The sequence below is a fragment of the Sinocyclocheilus grahami genome, unplaced genomic scaffold (genome assembly GCF_001515645.1).
Source record: "Sinocyclocheilus grahami isolate Dianchi unplaced genomic scaffold, SAMN03320097.WGS_v1.1 scaffold84.1, whole genome shotgun sequence".
Classification (NCBI taxonomy): Eukaryota; Metazoa; Chordata; class Actinopteri; order Cypriniformes; family Cyprinidae; genus Sinocyclocheilus; species Sinocyclocheilus grahami.
This window is the reverse complement of record NW_015505263.1, coordinates 1,184,926-1,201,729: the sequence shown is the minus strand read 5'-3', so window position 1 is coordinate 1,201,729 and position 16,804 is coordinate 1,184,926. Positions and strand designations below refer to the sequence as shown.

The 16,804-nt window shown below is 36.0% G+C and overlaps 3 protein-coding genes across 3 annotated transcripts in view; all 3 read left to right on the top strand.

The window, feature by feature from the left end:
- LOC107586643 (sorting nexin-6-like) overlaps window positions 1–4,173 on the top strand; it is a 5,672-nt gene extending 1,499 nt beyond the window's left edge. Inside the window, exons 4-7 of the mRNA XM_016274096.1 lie at window positions 394–489; window positions 829–988; window positions 2,122–2,207; window positions 3,526–4,173. Coding sequence (XP_016129582.1) covers window positions 394–489; window positions 829–988; window positions 2,122–2,207; window positions 3,526–3,579 — 396 coding nt within the window. The 3' untranslated portion in view covers window positions 3,580–4,173. The remainder of the gene's footprint in view (window positions 1–393; window positions 490–828; window positions 989–2,121; window positions 2,208–3,525) is intronic.
- Window positions 4,174–6,591: 2,418 nt separating this feature from the next.
- On the top strand, window positions 6,592–8,864 carry LOC107586642 (E2F-associated phosphoprotein-like). The gene is made up of 5 exons (XM_016274095.1): window positions 6,592–6,755; window positions 6,970–7,154; window positions 7,229–7,336; window positions 8,105–8,172; window positions 8,841–8,864. The coding sequence occupies exons 1-5, from the start codon at window positions 6,685–6,687 to the stop codon at window positions 8,862–8,864; spliced, it is 456 nt and encodes a 151-aa protein (XP_016129581.1). The 5' UTR covers window positions 6,592–6,684.
- Window positions 8,865–15,392: 6,528 nt separating this feature from the next.
- The window catches only part of LOC107586581 (egl nine homolog 3-like), an 11,864-nt gene continuing 10,452 nt past the window's right edge, over window positions 15,393–16,804 (top strand). The window contains exon 1 of the mRNA XM_016274011.1: window positions 15,393–15,948. Coding sequence (XP_016129497.1) covers window positions 15,451–15,948 — 498 coding nt within the window. The 5' untranslated portion in view covers window positions 15,393–15,450. The remainder of the gene's footprint in view (window positions 15,949–16,804) is intronic.

Below are 16,804 nucleotides of genomic sequence, written 5' to 3'. Positions count from 1 at the left end.
GTACAACTGTTGGCGCAAGCTACATTAAAGTGATTATTACGTTTTGGATTCGTCTGAAAGAAGAAAGTCATATACACCTAGGATGGCTCTGGGGTGAGTAAAACACCTAATTTTAATTTTTGGGTGAACTAACCCTTTAATTATTTTTCTCTTTTTTTTTTTTGAAACTTGGACACAAACCAAAAGAATCAGATTATTCATAACAAATGAATAAGTCTGACATCAGTGCAAACAGCAGATGAGATTGTGCAAAGCAAACCAGAAGAATATTTAATGACATATTTTGAAACCAAAACAAATATAGAAATGCAAGTGTCATTCTCAGTAGAAATGAAAAAAGATTTGAGCATTTAATTGTTCATTTGCCCTTGGATTTTTCACTTGTAATTACAGCTGAGTGTACGAGGGAAAAACAAGAAGGAAAAGCTGGAGGATTTCTTCAAGAACGTGGTGAAGTCTGCAGATGGGGTTCTTGTGGCTGGAGTGAAGGTCAGTTCAGTCTGTAGCCTTCTTCCCATGTCATGTGACTTTTTTATGTGACTCCGCTTTAGAAATTAGGGGGTGGAGAGAGAGGCCACGACATCAGCCACCTTTTTGAGAAATTATTTACTTTGGCTTGAGCTTCTTTGTGTTTAGCTGTAGGTTGAATGATGGTTTATGACTCCCTGGTGAACGCTTCGCTAGTAGTGGAATGCACAATGGCCAAAACCAAAAATAGAGTGGTATGGTACAAATGTTTAGGGTCGCAAGAACTTGCGCATCAAAGCACACAGTAAAACAGTAATATTGGGAAATATTATTACAATTTCAAATGTTTTCTTTCCACAGGACCTCCTGTACAGACGAGGAAGAGCATTAGTTGATTATGAGAACGCTAATAAAGCTCTGGATAAAGCCCGAGCTAAAAACAAGGACGTCCTTCAAGCAGAAACCACACAGCAAGTGTGCTGTCAGAAGTTTGAGAAAATCTCTGAATCTGCAAAACAAGGTACTTCATGTGTATCGTTCAAAGTAGTTGAGTACAAAAATACTTGATTTTGCACCGTTTCCTAACCAGACGCAATGTAATACAATTTGCTGTTCTTCTAAACTGGCACAGGCAATTGCCATTTGTTGATTGCTTGGTTTTAATAGATGTCACACTAGTTGGCTCCACCTACCGTTATATGTCATTGGTCCAAAATCCGACTTCACTGATTGGTTCTGATTGTGTCATTTTACACTAGGGCAGAATAATCCAAATAAACCTGAAATAAACTTAAATTGTGATATTGCTTAATGTTATTATCAAATTGCTACTATCAAAATCTACTATTGCTATTATCAAAAGGCTATGATTTAATTAAATATATGCAAAGCATATTTTAGAGTGAAGTGCGCAAGTTTCCAGCAGTGGGTTTAATCAGAATAAATGATTGGAGAAGTCTGTCATTTTCACTAGAATATCCAGTTATAACATTTTGATTAAACATCACAAGGTTAGATTTTATTTTTTAAATTTTTTTAAAGGCTCCTTGAGATTTTCATCAAATAAAAACGTGATTGTTTAAGCTTTAAAAATTAAGATGGCCAAAAATCTTAGTATTGTAATTTTAAAGTTATACTGTAATAAAATTCTTCTTCTTCTTAAACACAATGTTTTTATTTTATGGTGAAATAGTGCAACAGAAATATTAATTTGTTTAATGTTTTTTATTTAGTAATAATAATCATAATAATAAATAAATAATATAAATTACAATAAAAATAGTAATAACATATATATATATATATATATAATATTAGTCATGTTGGTTATTTAATTACACTTTTTTTTTTTTCTTTTACATTTTTCACTATCAAAAAAAAATCACATTTCTTTTAAAGTTGTATTCCCCAAATTGTGCAGCTCTACTTTTGCTTTTAATTTGGACAGATAATTTTGTCTGGACAAGGTGTTAATGTGGAAATGCGTTTTTGAAAATTACCTCGATGTTAAATTGTTATGTGGCATATTCATTTAACCTCAGGTTGCTCCAGGGAGGTTGTCTGTTTATTAAAATGACTGGGAATCACTTTGAATAAAAGCATCTGCTAAACGGCTGTTTGCTCACTAAATATTAATGCTTGTGTTCCATTTAGAACTGATAGATTTCAAGACACGGCGAGTAGCAGCGTTCAGAAAGAACTTGGTGGAACTGGCCGAGCTGGAACTCAAACATGCCAAGGTTTCCATTCACTTTATACTCTGATTCTCAATTATGTCAAATCCACATATTGTTTATTCCTAATTTATAGGGATGTAACGATTCACTCAACTCACGATTCGATTCACGATTTTATTTTATTTTTTACTAAATGAGATTTAGGACAAATTATAAATTAAATGTGTCCTTTTATTATTGCTTGGACAAAATGCTGCACATTTCTTTGTGAAATTGAAATATAACACTATAATAATATACTAAATAGCACTTGCATATTACTGCTCTTTTGTTAGTTTTGATTGCTTCTATTGTCCTCATTTGTTAGTCGCTTTGGATAAAAGCATCTGCTAAATAACAAAATTTAAATATAATGTAAATGTAAATAACAAAACTAAATTAACATTTTAAAACAAGCCCCAAATCAAATAAATCTCTTCATATAAACAAAATCAGGCTTTGTCTGTGCTCTTTCCATTTAAAATGAGAGGCAACCACTGCATTTTAATCTTGATCCAAACAAAGATGCTGCATACATGCAACATGAGCAGTTTTTAATCTAAATTAGATTATCATTTCGAAATTTGAAAAACAGAATGGTTTGACTTCAGTTTTGTGAAGCAATAGATAATATCTGCATGAAACCGAAACAGCAGACGAGCTGAATGAGACGCAGATTCACTCTCTGCCAGCAGGTGGCGCTTAAAGCGTTTCCTTGTTTTCTGCTGTAAACAAAGCAGCGCTGCGCTTATAAACTTTAATATGCATTATACAGAGGCAAGATGAAAAGAAGAAACACCATCAAACCTTTTCTAAAGACAGTAAGTTCTCCTCAGACATACATTCATATAAACTCCTACACCTAAATGAATCGCGATTTGTTTAGCATCTCAACCGATTTGAATCGTCACATATTTGAATCGATTTTCAACCGGCTCGCGGTTAATCGTTACATCCCTACTAATTTATAAAATGGATAGTTCCGGTCCTTGATTCTGATTGGCTGAGCCACATTCGAAGCTGTTGTAAATTACTCTACAAACATACACCTTTGTTTGCGTTTGTGTGTTGCTCGGCAACCACTTTGTTGCAACCACAACTACATTGATTGGTGGAAGAATACTGTTTTTATTAATATCATTACACTTCATTTGCACTGTTTTATTTTGTGAAACCTTACTGCATTATATGGAATAACCGTTTTATAAAAGCAATAAGCCCTGTGAAGCCGTGGTTTACAGTAAATTTATAACAGCTAAAGGGCATTAAACCCCCTTAGCTGTTATACATTCACTGTAAACCACGGCTTCTTGGGGTTTATTGCTTTAATATCTCTCTCCAGGGGAATCTACAATTGCTGCACAGCTGTCTGGGGGTCCTGAAAGGGGACACTTAGGTCCTGGAGCCAGGTTCTCCATATAGGGCTTTCCCTGCTTTGGTCTCGTCTTCATTCGGAAGATGGAGGAGAGAACATACCTGGGGTCAGTTTGTCTAAAGAGACGTCTATACTTGCCGCTACCAGAGACACCATACTCCCTCCATAACCCCCCCTAAAGTGAGGCAGTCCACTGTGGAAGATCACCTGATCCACACAGCACAAGATATACGACTTCATTTAATCACACATTTTTAACTTTTAATTGTTAATTGTTTTCCATGGGATTCGCTACGTCATTCTCGTTTCGGCACTTTTTGTCCCATTTGTTTCGTTTCGCTTGCTTTTGTTTTCTCTGTTGTAATCTTCGAAGTTAGTTTTGGTGATCTGTGTGTGGATGCTGCTCAGATATCTTGTTCAAGTTGAGCTGATTGTTATTACAATTAAAGTGTATGGTCACTCAAAGCCTTGTACATGTGTTAGTTTTCATCGTATAGCTATGGATCATCGTAATCAGACTAATTTTCTGCAAAGCAGTTTGTTTCTCTTTTTTTCATTCCTAACAAATAACGCTTCAGTATGTTTGCCTTAAAATGTAGATTAATATGACATTGTTAAAAAGAAATCATATATGGATGCATTTTTTCTCCAGACTTTTTTTAAGTGCACTGTATATGAATGTTGTTTTCTTTTTCACAATATGTGACCAAAGCGTCCATTTATTCAGATGGAGGAGTGCTGAAATAAACGCTGATAAAATGACCATGAAAATATCAAAAAATAAATGATGCTGTTTACTTTAAGTGAGATTTTTTTTAATGTCAACAGAAAAACTGATGGTTTGAATTAATGGACTAAATAAATAAAGGCAGTGTTTGCTTACTGGCAAAATATTTTTTAAAGGGGTCATGTGATGCGATTTAAATTTGTCCTTTCTCTTTGGAGTGTTACAAGCTCTTGGTGCATAAAGAAGATCTGTAAAGTTGCAAAGACTAAAGTCTCAAATCCAAAGAGATATTCTTTATAAAAGTTAAAGTCCCCCTGTAGTCAAATATTTTATCCCTTAAAACTTATTTTTGATCATCAAAATGACATATTTACATGTTTTTTCTTGTGAAAATAATTTTCTCATGCCTTGAAATAGCTTGAATGTAACTCTACACCCTTGCCTCATTTACTATACGCGGAGCTATGAATATGCAAACTAGTCCCGCCTCCACTCAGTCACACACCAGCCAGCGCCTCTTGAGCAACTGAACTGTAGTAACCGCAAAACAATGGTATACACCGATAATGACTGATAAAACTATGTTTTTACTAGTGGACAACTACAGTGAATACTGTAACATTCGTTAAAGTTACTTACTTGACGATGTTGTGTCCTAAAATGCCTTGAAGACTCGAATGCAGCCGTTTGTGATTCTTAATTCGCGCCCGCGTGTGAAGTGCGGGCTACTTTTACACTGTTGCCACGGGTTATAATGCAAGTTAGCGGTTCTAAATTCACATTAAACCACAGCTTCGTGGGTTTTTTGCTCTGATTTATTTTTGGTTTTGTGCTGGTATTGGTATATTTTGCATGCTAATGATAGAAATCGATGCCTTGACGTTATTGGTTTGTGACGTAGCAAACCAAGGGCTGTTTCAAACTGCATTTCTGGGTCAGCCTTTGGGAAACTACAGTTTTAAGGAGAAAATACACAGCAATGGTGTTGATTATTAGATTGGCACATGGTTTGTCTAAAAGCATATTAAAAACACCACATAGACAAATAACATAAAAAACTTGATTTTCACTACAGGGGGACTTTAAGAGTCAGCCCCCACATGTCTACATCACTATGTGGGAAGATTTGCATAATGGCGCCCAAATGTTCACGCAAAGAAAGAAGGCGTAACTTTTATTCTGTGAATGCGATGTGTGATTCGTTGTGAAAGCGAAACTACTTTGTTTAGTCTTCCAAAAGAGGATGATATCTGCTTCGTCGTGCCTGGAGCTGATCCGTGCTGGTCGCTGAGGAAATACTACAACTTTGCGCTGTGGATCGCCGGATCGGTTTTCACCGTGGACGAAGCAGAGTCCAGCCCGGGGTTGTCACATGTGGTTGCTGCAAGTCCGCTGGACGCTCCTTCGTCGAATCCGCCGCCTCTGCTCACTTTAGCCCCCGGCCTCTGCTCACTTTAGGCCGCCGCCGTTCACTCTAGGCCACCGTGTGTGGAGACGCTGTGTTTCGTTGTGAAAGCTGAACTACTTTGTTTGGTCTTCCAAAAATGGACACGACTAGAAATCAGTGGTTAAGTTGTATTTACAACACTGTTCCAGAACACTTCAACCCAAATATTCAGATGTGTGCAGCACATTTTATGGAGGACCGTTTACTGATCCTGGGAGAGTAGACTACAATGCCGGCTGTTCTGACTCATGTACTGTAAGTACGTTTTTTATAGTTTTTATATTCTATATATTTAAAGTGAGTTTTTTGAGCAGTGTAGAGTAGCACTTGTTGTTTGTCATTTCTCCGATCACAAATGCAGACATGGTTTCATGTTTTTGTCTCATCGCTCCAGCCGGACACGGCATCATCACAGTATGGTGAGGGGCGTAACATTTCCGTCACACGCTTGAGGTATTCGGCCAATCACAACACACTGGATAGCTGGCCAATCAGAGCACACCTCGCTTTTTCAGAACGATGAGCTTTGTAAAAATCGACGCGTTTCAGAAAGGCGGGGCATAGAGGAGAAACAATAATATGTTTTTAAACCTTAAACCGCATAAACACATTTAATTACACCAAATACACAAAATAATGTTATTTTTAGCAACATCATATGACCCCTTTAATGTATACAGTGGGATTTCTTTAATCCAGCTGCCACTTTCAACTCCTTAGTTTGGGAGAACTTTAAAAAGCCTTCGAGTATTTATTAAATATAAAAATGACGCAACGTAATCATGGTGATTTTAAATAGTTAAATATTCGTCTTTTTAACGGCTTTTGTTTTGGTAGCTTTATTTTGAATTCAAAAAGCGTGACCCGGAAGTGTTCTATAACTTGCTTTCCGGTGCTGAAGTGAAGTAAAAACGCGTTTTATTTTCCTAGTTTTTTACTCGGAATAAGAACAATGAACCGAAAAGATGATTATGATTCATATGAGATTGAAGAGCCGAGTGATGAGGAAGGAGCCGGAAGCAGGTACATGACAGAAAACATTCTCTTATGTGCACACATGTAAACAAAAAATGTGAACATCAATATCAGGGTTATGTATTTTACTGTATAGGCTTTATAGTTATACTTTGGTGTTAGTGTACATGGCTATTTAGTCGCATCTCTTTCGAGTCGAGTTGTAAACATGAACACCATAAATGCTCTTCAGAGATCAGACTGACACACTGTTTCTGCTCAGTTCTGAGGATGAGCTGGATATTCTTCTGAACGGGACCCCGGAGCAGAAGAAGAAGCTGATCAGAGAGTATCTGACGGGGGAGAGCGAGTCCTCCAGCGGAGATGAGTTTGAGAAGGAGATGGAGGCAGAGCTCAGCAGCACCATGAAGGGCCTGGAGTGCAGCTGGACGGCATCTTCAGCTCAAGGTGTCACAAAAACACGTGCAATTATCAGTGTTACAATTGAAATGTATTAATCAAATGTAATATTTAATGTACAGGTCAAACGTCTGGGACCAGTGACGGCACTTCCACAGCAAACAAGCTACAGACTCCGGAGTATGACAGCATTTACTTTGACTCCGATGAAGATGAAGATGGCACAGCTGGTAATTATTTGAAAAGCTAAAAAAAAAGTAATTCTTTCAAAATAAGTTTTTTCCCGTTCCTCTTAAAATAAGTTTTTATTTAAAAGGTTTTGAAAATGAACACCATCAAAGTTACAGTTACATAAAGGATGTTTAGTTCAAAACAATGAATATCTATCCATGTGGTCAGCTTTTAAAAGTAAGGTTTAATTTAAAGTCACTGCTAAGGACATTTACTGGACTTATAAATACAAACCACATGTTTTGGTGATGTGCATCACCAGGCAACTTTGCTGTACAGTACATAGAGAGAGTTACGTTTTTTTGGGGAAAGGAATAGGGCTAGACATGTAATTTATTTGATTTATATTCTGTTGTTGTAAAATGTAAACACTTTCATGTGATCCACTTCCTGTAAATTACATTTCATATTTGCATAAAAGTTGTTCTGTTGCCTCAGATATGTTCTTCCCTTTTATTAAGTTGTATTTTTATACACAGTAGAGGGCATGGAAATGATTCAAATTAAACCATAGTGAGGTAGATATGTGGGGGCGTGTTAGAACGAGCCGTTTTAGGGGGGCGTGGCAGAGTCTTAACTTTAATAAAGAATATCTCTTTGGTTTTGAGATTTTAGTCTTTGCAACTTCAGGGATCTTATCTATGCACAATCAGCTTGTAACACTCCAAAGAGAAAGGAAAACTTGAAATCGCATCATATGACCCCTTAAATGTGCTCTGAACGTGAACGGTATCATTTGAATAAATGTTTTCATTTTGATTTTATAGAAAATGAACTTCCTATCAAATATGGCGGCGGCGTCTTTGTGAAGTATGCCGATATTAAAGCATTACCTGTTAGTAAAACAGTAGAAGCGTGTTATCTTTTATTTTGGTACTGCGTAATATCCCTCCATTTCTTTTCCAGCACAAGACTTTTATTTTGTTATGATCTGCACCGGAAGGGAGCGGCGGGACCAACGCGAGACGATTGAAAATATGGCGTTAGGAGATGCCTGGAAACAATTATCTTGGTTTTATTACCAATATGTGCTCGTAACAGCTCTGTATATGTTGGAGCCCTGGGAGAGAACTATCTTCAGTATCCTTTTTTCCCCGTAAAATACAGCGCTTTATGTGTAAGAAACAACGTTTGGGAAGAGTTCTTAGGTCCACGTAAGGTATCCGGTGGATTCCTTACTATTCAAGTGTGTTCAACAACTCAATATTGTTATAATGTACTAAAATTATGTCTTTACTTGAACGAATTAATGTCTGTATTTTCGTCCAGCGTTGACTAGAAGTCTGGTGTGCCGATCGTAAATCTATTACATCTTCTTTACGCAACAGCTGATTCGTATTAGTTGCTTTATAGAGTTATATGTGTTTGAGTAATAATATGCAAGTTCAGAAGAATTAAATGGTGGGTAGTTTTGAACTGAAGGAGTCGTGTAACGTGCTTCTTGTGGGTGTGAAGTTTAAGATGAGAATAATTGACATGGCCTGATTTTCAGGTCTCTTCTAGGAAGACGACTGTGGGAATGTGTGAGCAGTTTCACTTGCTTCATTCACTTTTTCTGTGATGAGAAATGTGTTTTAGTGCGGTCACCTGAGTAATGTCAACTGACTAGTTTTAGGGCTTGTACGTCTGTAATCTTTCTAACCTTAAAGCAGCACTATGTAACTTTTTCTGTTCACAATTTGCATCATGAATTCATCTTCCAAACCGCGTTTTTGTCTTATTCCGAATCACTACGGTACATTTATAATAAATACTTATATTAGGACTATTGTAGCCTGGTCGGGTCGTCACCGCTGCGGAGTAACACACACCTGCGTGAATCGCCATAGACATAAACTTAGAGAAGTAGCTCCGGTTGGAATGTTCTTCCGCGGGATGTGTGCAGTTCTGTTTATTAACCGCTAGAGCGCCCAAAGTTACATATAGTGCTGCTTTAAAACATTTGTTTTTCTTATATTCTTCTGATAAAATATAACATTCAATTAAATGTTTTTATTTAAAGCTGGCGAATATTTCTTGTTTAACATAGTGTTTGTAACAACAATAATATATAATAATATGTGTTTGTAGCCTGCTGATAAAATGTAAAATTCCTTTAAATGTTACAGCTATACTATATATATATATATTTTTTTTTTTTGAAGCTGGCAAAAAAACAGTGCTCATAGCTATATAATAAATCTATGTTTATTAGCAATCTGTTGATTAAAAAATATATAAAATTCAATTAATTATGAGAATTATTTTACGATGTTTTGAACACATGCAGTACTAGTCAAAAGTTTGGACACTCGTAGCTAAATTCTACATCTCATCAAGATTATATTTTAAATGCTTCATGTTTTATCGACAGTATAAATTGTGTGTATTACTGTATTTGAGAAAGGCCCAAAAGTAGGAAAAAGCAGGTAACATTTTATAATTATTCATAATTTCATTGCTCCATTTTAAAGCAATACTCCACTCCAAGGAAAAAAAATCTATTCACTAGATGTCAGTCATGGTTTCCTTTTAGTGTTATTCAAGTAGCATTGAGATTTTATTCATGTTTTATATAACTGTTTCATTTTTAGATTTTCTGTTTTTATTTTCATTTTAAAGTTTTGGTAATTTGGGGTTTGTTGTGTTTTTCTATATGTCTATATAGTTTTATTTCAGTGTTAGGTATTTCAGTACATCAAGTTAAACTAAATAAAGTTGTATTTTTTATTTTATAGTTGTAGTATACTATAATAACTAGGGATGCACGATATATCGGCCACCATATCGGTATCGGCCGATAAATGCTCATTTTTTCTGTTATCGGTATCGGCCTGATAAGAAAATTTGGCCGATATCTTAAAGCCGATAAATAATGCATTATTTCCTTCAGAGACACTTCAGATGCGCGCTGTTCGTTTGCAGCCTTTTTTGCAATTGTACGTTGTAATATTGTGTTTATTTGATGTATATCTGATTTATCTCATATAGAATGCGTTTGATTAAGTTAAAAGAGCGCTTCAGTTTACCGGTGATCGTCTTTAGCTCAGCACACGCAGCTCAAACAGCAGTGCACAACATTAAGAACTATGATTGGGAATGTCGTGTATATAACATTCTAATGAGAACATTATTATAATAAAACGTTGTGAATTCTTTGGGTTTAGTTGCCGTGTTTCAGCGCGTTGTTATGGGAAGAGCGCATCCACAACAGGATCACACATTCTGACTATAGCATGCAATAACTGCGTCATTTGTCATTTCATATATAAGTTGTAATATTATGTTTATGTTGTATTAATATTAATCTCAGGATGCATTTCCTTGAGTTAAATAAGCTGCCAGCAAAACGCTTCAGTTTACCGTGTTCATTCAGCTCTTCAGCTTCAGCTTGAGCTGCAGCTCAATGGCTGCTATTTAAAACAGTGGTATTCATTTGTTACTTTTTCAAAATCATTGATATATATTATTAATAACAACAACCACTTGTATTTTTCTCTTATTATTTTCATCAACAATATGGTTTAGTAATTAAAATCATTTAATTATTGTCCGTGCAGAGGCTATTCCGTTTTATTGATCTATGGCGCATTCATTTTGATTCTTTACACGTGTAATGATGTCCAGTGACTTGTTTGCATTATTTATGCATTATTTTATTTATTTGTAAGACTTTTTTATGACTAAATTTGGTAATGGGAGAGTAAAAATATTTTTTAAACGTACACCGTTCAAACTAGGCTGCTTATGTTGAAGTGTTTGGGATGTGGCTTTTAATGATGAGACCTTTTTTGTAATCAGGCTCTCAAAAAGTATATAACAATTTGGATATAGATTTATCGGCCAACATATCGGTTATCGGCTTTCAAAAATAAAGCGTTATCGGTATCGGCCAAAATTTTCATATCGGTGCATCCCTAATAATAACCCTGTTTCCTTCTGCAACATAATTTCCTTAATAAGACTATCAGATTCCCTCCTGATCACGGTGGCAGCGATGGCCGTCTACACCTGTTATGTGTTCATGCCTCAGCACATAATGGCCATATTACACTATTTTGAAGTGGTCCAGTGACGCCATCAGCCGGCTCGTCGGGATGCTCGCGACCTCCACCTGAACTGTTCACCATGATGTCTGTGCTTTACTTCAAACGAGGAGACCCGTGTATGTTGAAGCAGACCAACGTTGAGGAGTGTGATAGAGGCCTGTCTAATTGTGTAATTATGTGTGAAGAGCACAGTCTGCAACTGTAAAAGCACACACTGCCCTTGCTAGAAATATATCCTTTATATATATATATATATATATAAAGTATGACTTCTTTTTTGTTTTTTAAATAATGCTTTGTTTCGTTTCATGACAGTGGTTATTCAGATGATAAATATTTTTTTTATATAAATGTGTATATTTAATTGTATACATATTTGTAAAGTTTTATAGATTTATTTTGGCTGACCTGAAATGATTTGGTTTGCCATATTGAAGCGGACTGATGAATTATTGATACTGTTTTTGTCACCACCGGAAATCTAGTTTTATCAGACCCTTGTGAGTCATGCGGTAAATAATGACCTGCTCTGATGTGTGACGTCATTTGATGTATGAAAGTGATTTTTTTATTTGGATGTTTAATTTTTTTCTTCTGTTATCTAAAGTTCTGATGCGGTTTGTATGTAAATTTGAATGTATTTTATCAGTAAGTAAACATTAACATGAATAACAGATGCTATTGTCTTCCCATTAGTTATGAAATACAAAACTAGTTATGAAATAAAATGTATGCCTGAATGAAAAGATCTAGAAGATATTTAATGAACTAAATTATCAGCTGATCAACATAGTTTTGTAATAAAGATTTAATCCATTTCAAAGTATAATTTATGTCCCCTTTGTGCTTTAAATATAATACAAAAAAAAAAAGACAAACATAAAATTACTATAAATTAAAAATTTAAACTAACATAGTATAAGTATAATAAAGAACATAGTATAATAAAGAGCTAACACTGATACTACAATAAGACTAGAAGGAAACCATGACTGATATAGTATGAAGTCCCCCCTAAGTACTGGCATGAACAAACATTTCTTATACCAAAAGATGGCTGTTAGATTTGTCATTTAAAAATAAAAAAATCCAGTTATCTTCCGCTTGCTATAAATATTCAAAACATATGTTATGAGCTGGGACAACATGAGCGGATGTGACTACGTGTCTCAGCACATATACAAACCATATTTCAATAGGAGGATCATATTTATCAGTTGTTTACAGTGGTTATCTGGGTTAACAAAGATGTGGTTAGCCCACGATACACAGTATGTTTGTGTGAAACACTTTGTTTTCTTCACCAAGTTGATCTATAAATATTGATCTTTGCCAAACAGGTGGATCTGAAGATCTGGATGAATCCTTTAGTTTATAGTCAGCTTTGACACAGCAACCAATCATATCATGTCCAGCTCTCAGATTCATATCATTGGCATGAGCTCAAAATGAAAATAGCAGCTGGTTACACTTTAAACTACAGGATGAGGGTGTTCTCACGTACGCCATCATGGGTCGTCTGGAGTTTGCACTCTAGATGTACAGCAATGTCCTGCCAGAGTTGCAGTTCTAAGAAGAAGCTCTGTTGGGCAAGGCGGTGCTTCAGCTGTTTAGCTGTTGGTACACACACATCCACTTCAGCTTATATGGCACTTTCAACTCTTCACCAAAAAATTAACATTTACTCACCCTCTCAGGTCATCCTAGATTTGGAGAAATTTAGCATTACTTCATTTGCTCTCCAATTGATCCTCTGCAGTGAATGGGTGCCGTCAGAATGAGAGTCCAAACAGCTGATAAAAACATCACAATAATCCTCAAGTAATACACACCACTCCAAGCCATCAGTTAATATCTTGTGAAGTGAAAAGCTGTGTTTGTAAGAAACAAATCCATCATTAAGATGTTTTTATCTTTAAACCACTGCTTCCGTCTAAAATAGTCCACAGTACATAATATTGCTTCCTTCAGTGAAAACAGATCAAGCACTGTTTACAAGTTTAACATTTTCTAAAAACAATGATGTTGGTGGATTTTGATGTGAGAGCGACAGGTTTAAAGTTAAAATGCCTTGATAGATTTATTACAAACATGCAGCTTTTCACTTCACAAGATGTTAAATTGATGGACTGGAGTGGTGTGGATTATTGTGATGTTTTTATCAGCTGTTTGGGCTCTCATTCTGACGGCACCCATTCACTGCAGAGGATCCATGGACGAGTAAGGGGATATAATCCTACATTTCTTCAAATCTGTTCTGATGAAGAAACAAACTCATCTGCATCTTGGATGGCCTGAGAGTTCATGTTCAGTAAATTTTCATCTATTCCTTTAAAGATAAACACAAATCAGGAAAGACACTGTCAGTCAGACCCAAACAGCAACCAGGTGCAGGATTGACTGCATGCATTATCTTTAAATACAAAACAGTTGTAAAAGCATTTCATGCACATATAGTGTTGATTTGACCTAACTTACCCATGGAAAATCTGAGTTGAACTGGTGGATGTTGTAACATGTGAAATGGTCATTTACATCACAACATCATATCATATTCCATTGTGCAAGATTTGGGTTCCCTCTGAACTGTTCTCTCTGCAGAAATCAAAGCAAACAGATTACATCTGTGATGTGGCTTTAATTATTTCCGTGCTATTTTTAGCAAATCAACTGTGGTGTTTCAAGCCATTTCAGAGCCACATCAGATTTAACCCCTTGTGCACTGCACAGAGAGAACTAGAAAAAAAGAATGATTCCTATTACCATAATAGGAAGTGCAAATAGACTTCCAGTAAACATAAAAAAAATGATTAAACACAGCTGAGATTTGCTGATAAACTAATTCTGACTAACTGGGGTATGTGTATTTGAAGATGAATGACTGGCAAAGCTTCTGGAAAAAAATCTGAATTTTTCCAAATATTCAGAATTTTTTTATTATTATTATTTTTAACTTTTAATATAAATGAACTTTTTCAAAAAAAAAGTTAAGATTTTCTTAATGATAGAATATGTATTAATAATAATAAAAATACATTATTATTATTATAACAGCATTTTAATGGCTCAGTGACACTTGCGCATTACATGAGTGACTATTGCAACATGACTATTATAGTTTAACAAGAAAACTCTGATTATCTTTTTCATAAATCTGGAAATGTATTTTTGTTTGTTCTGAACTTTTAAACCTTGTTATGATAAAAACAACAACTAAAGTATAAATATTTTGGATTCTGCACAATTTCAAGGTTTAAAAAATGTCCCATAATCGTGAACGTTGTAAAGAAGATTTTCTTAATAATGGAATCTTTATTATTTAACAATAACAACAGCAACATAAATAAATAATTATTGTAACAGCATTTTAATGGCCCAGTGGCACATGAGTTTTATCGTTATTGCCATTCACATTTATGCTTTCCCCTCCAGGACATATAAGATGTAATTATCTTTGATCAGTGAACATCTTTTCTGGAAATCTGGAAATGTGTTTTATGATTTCTCTCTCTCTTTTTAAAGTTAATATTTAAAACATAGTCATGATTCAAATAAAGAAGAAATATTTGAGATTCTACACTATTTCAAGGTCAAAAACAAAAAGACATATCTGTTACACTGATCATGTCAACTTTGTACATATGGTCAGATTTTCCTAATAATAATAAATGATTAATAAAGTATTATTTGTATTATTATAACAGCATTTTAATGGCTCTGACAAATAACTAGCACAAGCTAACTGAGACTTGTTATAACACTTGTACATCATTGCTCTTTTGTTGGTTCTGATTGCTTCTATCGTCCTCATTTGTAAGTCGCTTTGGATAAAAGTCTGCTAAATGACTAAATGTAAATACTGACACTTACATCAAATAAACGACTAATGCATCATGACAAGGAGTTATGACTGTTCTTGACACTGACATGCATGCTTTTCTCTAAGAAGTAATTATTCTTCATCAGTGCAAATCTTTTCAGTCCAGGCGCGTGTAAGCTCTAAATTAGGCTTTGACACATGTGATGGTGTTCACGTACTCAGACTCTCCCCTTTCGCGGGGGGCACTTCTGCTGCATTCGACTCGATGGCAGAACATCAGGGAAACCAGGCTGCTGCTGACCAGACCTCTGAAGACCAAACCATCACAGATGATCCGCACAGGTGTCCAGATCAAACTAGTGGACGCATGGAGCTGCCCAAAGAGCTCAGGAAGCCCCGCAGTAACCGGGCAAAATCTAAAGAACACAAACGACTGAACACACACAAACTAGTCTTGCAATACATCGTCCCGTGCATGAACTCCTACGGCTTGTGTATAGTTGACAATTTTCTAGGGGACAGAATCGGAGAGCGCGTTGTGCAGGAGGTGAAGCGCATTCATCAGAGTGGCAGCATGCAGGATGGACAGTTAGTGGGCCACAAACTAAACAAAAGCAAAGCTATTCGAGGGGACAAGATTGCATGGGTCGATGGCACCGAAAGCGGCTGCCAGAACATTGGCTATCTGCTGACCCGAATGGACAAGCTCATCACGTGCGCAGACGGCAAACTGGACAAGTTCAAAATCAGAGGAAGACATAAGGTGAGTGTCGCTCGTGCACTTGACCTCGTTGACTTGCTCCTAAAGTTTCCCAAGCATTCAAACATGACAAGCTTAATGCATGCTTATAGCAAGGCCGATGCATGCTTTCATTTGCAACACAAACTATTCGTCCTAAAAAGACCATTATAAAAGTGTTGCAATGCACTTTCCAAGCTGACCATAAGAGATGCACGTGTAACCTGTTGAAAATAGAGTAGAATTTCGTTGTAATCTTTTTATTTGGTAAAGTCTATAAAGTGCATTAAGAGCTGTGTTGTAGGCTATTTGCCCTTCTTGAAGACACCCCTGCTCATTCGAGACATTTGCGTACATGCGGATCTCCGGCTCCTCAATGGCGGTCGGGCATGACTATAAAATGAGCTCATAAGCGTTACAACGCCGCGTAGGCTACTCTAATGAAAAGACACGGTCATTGAGATAAAAGCATTGGTGATCTCATTTACAGTATTTGAATATTTTTCTTTCATCATGAATTGTTTGGCATGTAAAGCGTCTCTTGCTGTGGTCTGACCCTGCGGGGCATCACGGACTGGAAATCGGCACAGTTGGGTTGAACTCATAGAAATACAACATGACTGTAGAATGGCACGAATGCAGGATTATGGGATCTTAAATGGGCGGGGCTTACCGACCTGGAGGATGTCACGTACGATAGAGAGGGCAAAAAATGCAGCGTAAACACATAAATAAATTAAGATTCAAAGCGACAAAGGCTATGTATTTTGTATGTTTAAATTTTGTCTTTAGACTTGACTTTTTATCTAATTTGTTTCCTGTAGCTAATCATGTAGGCTATATATATATATATATATATATATATATATATATATATATA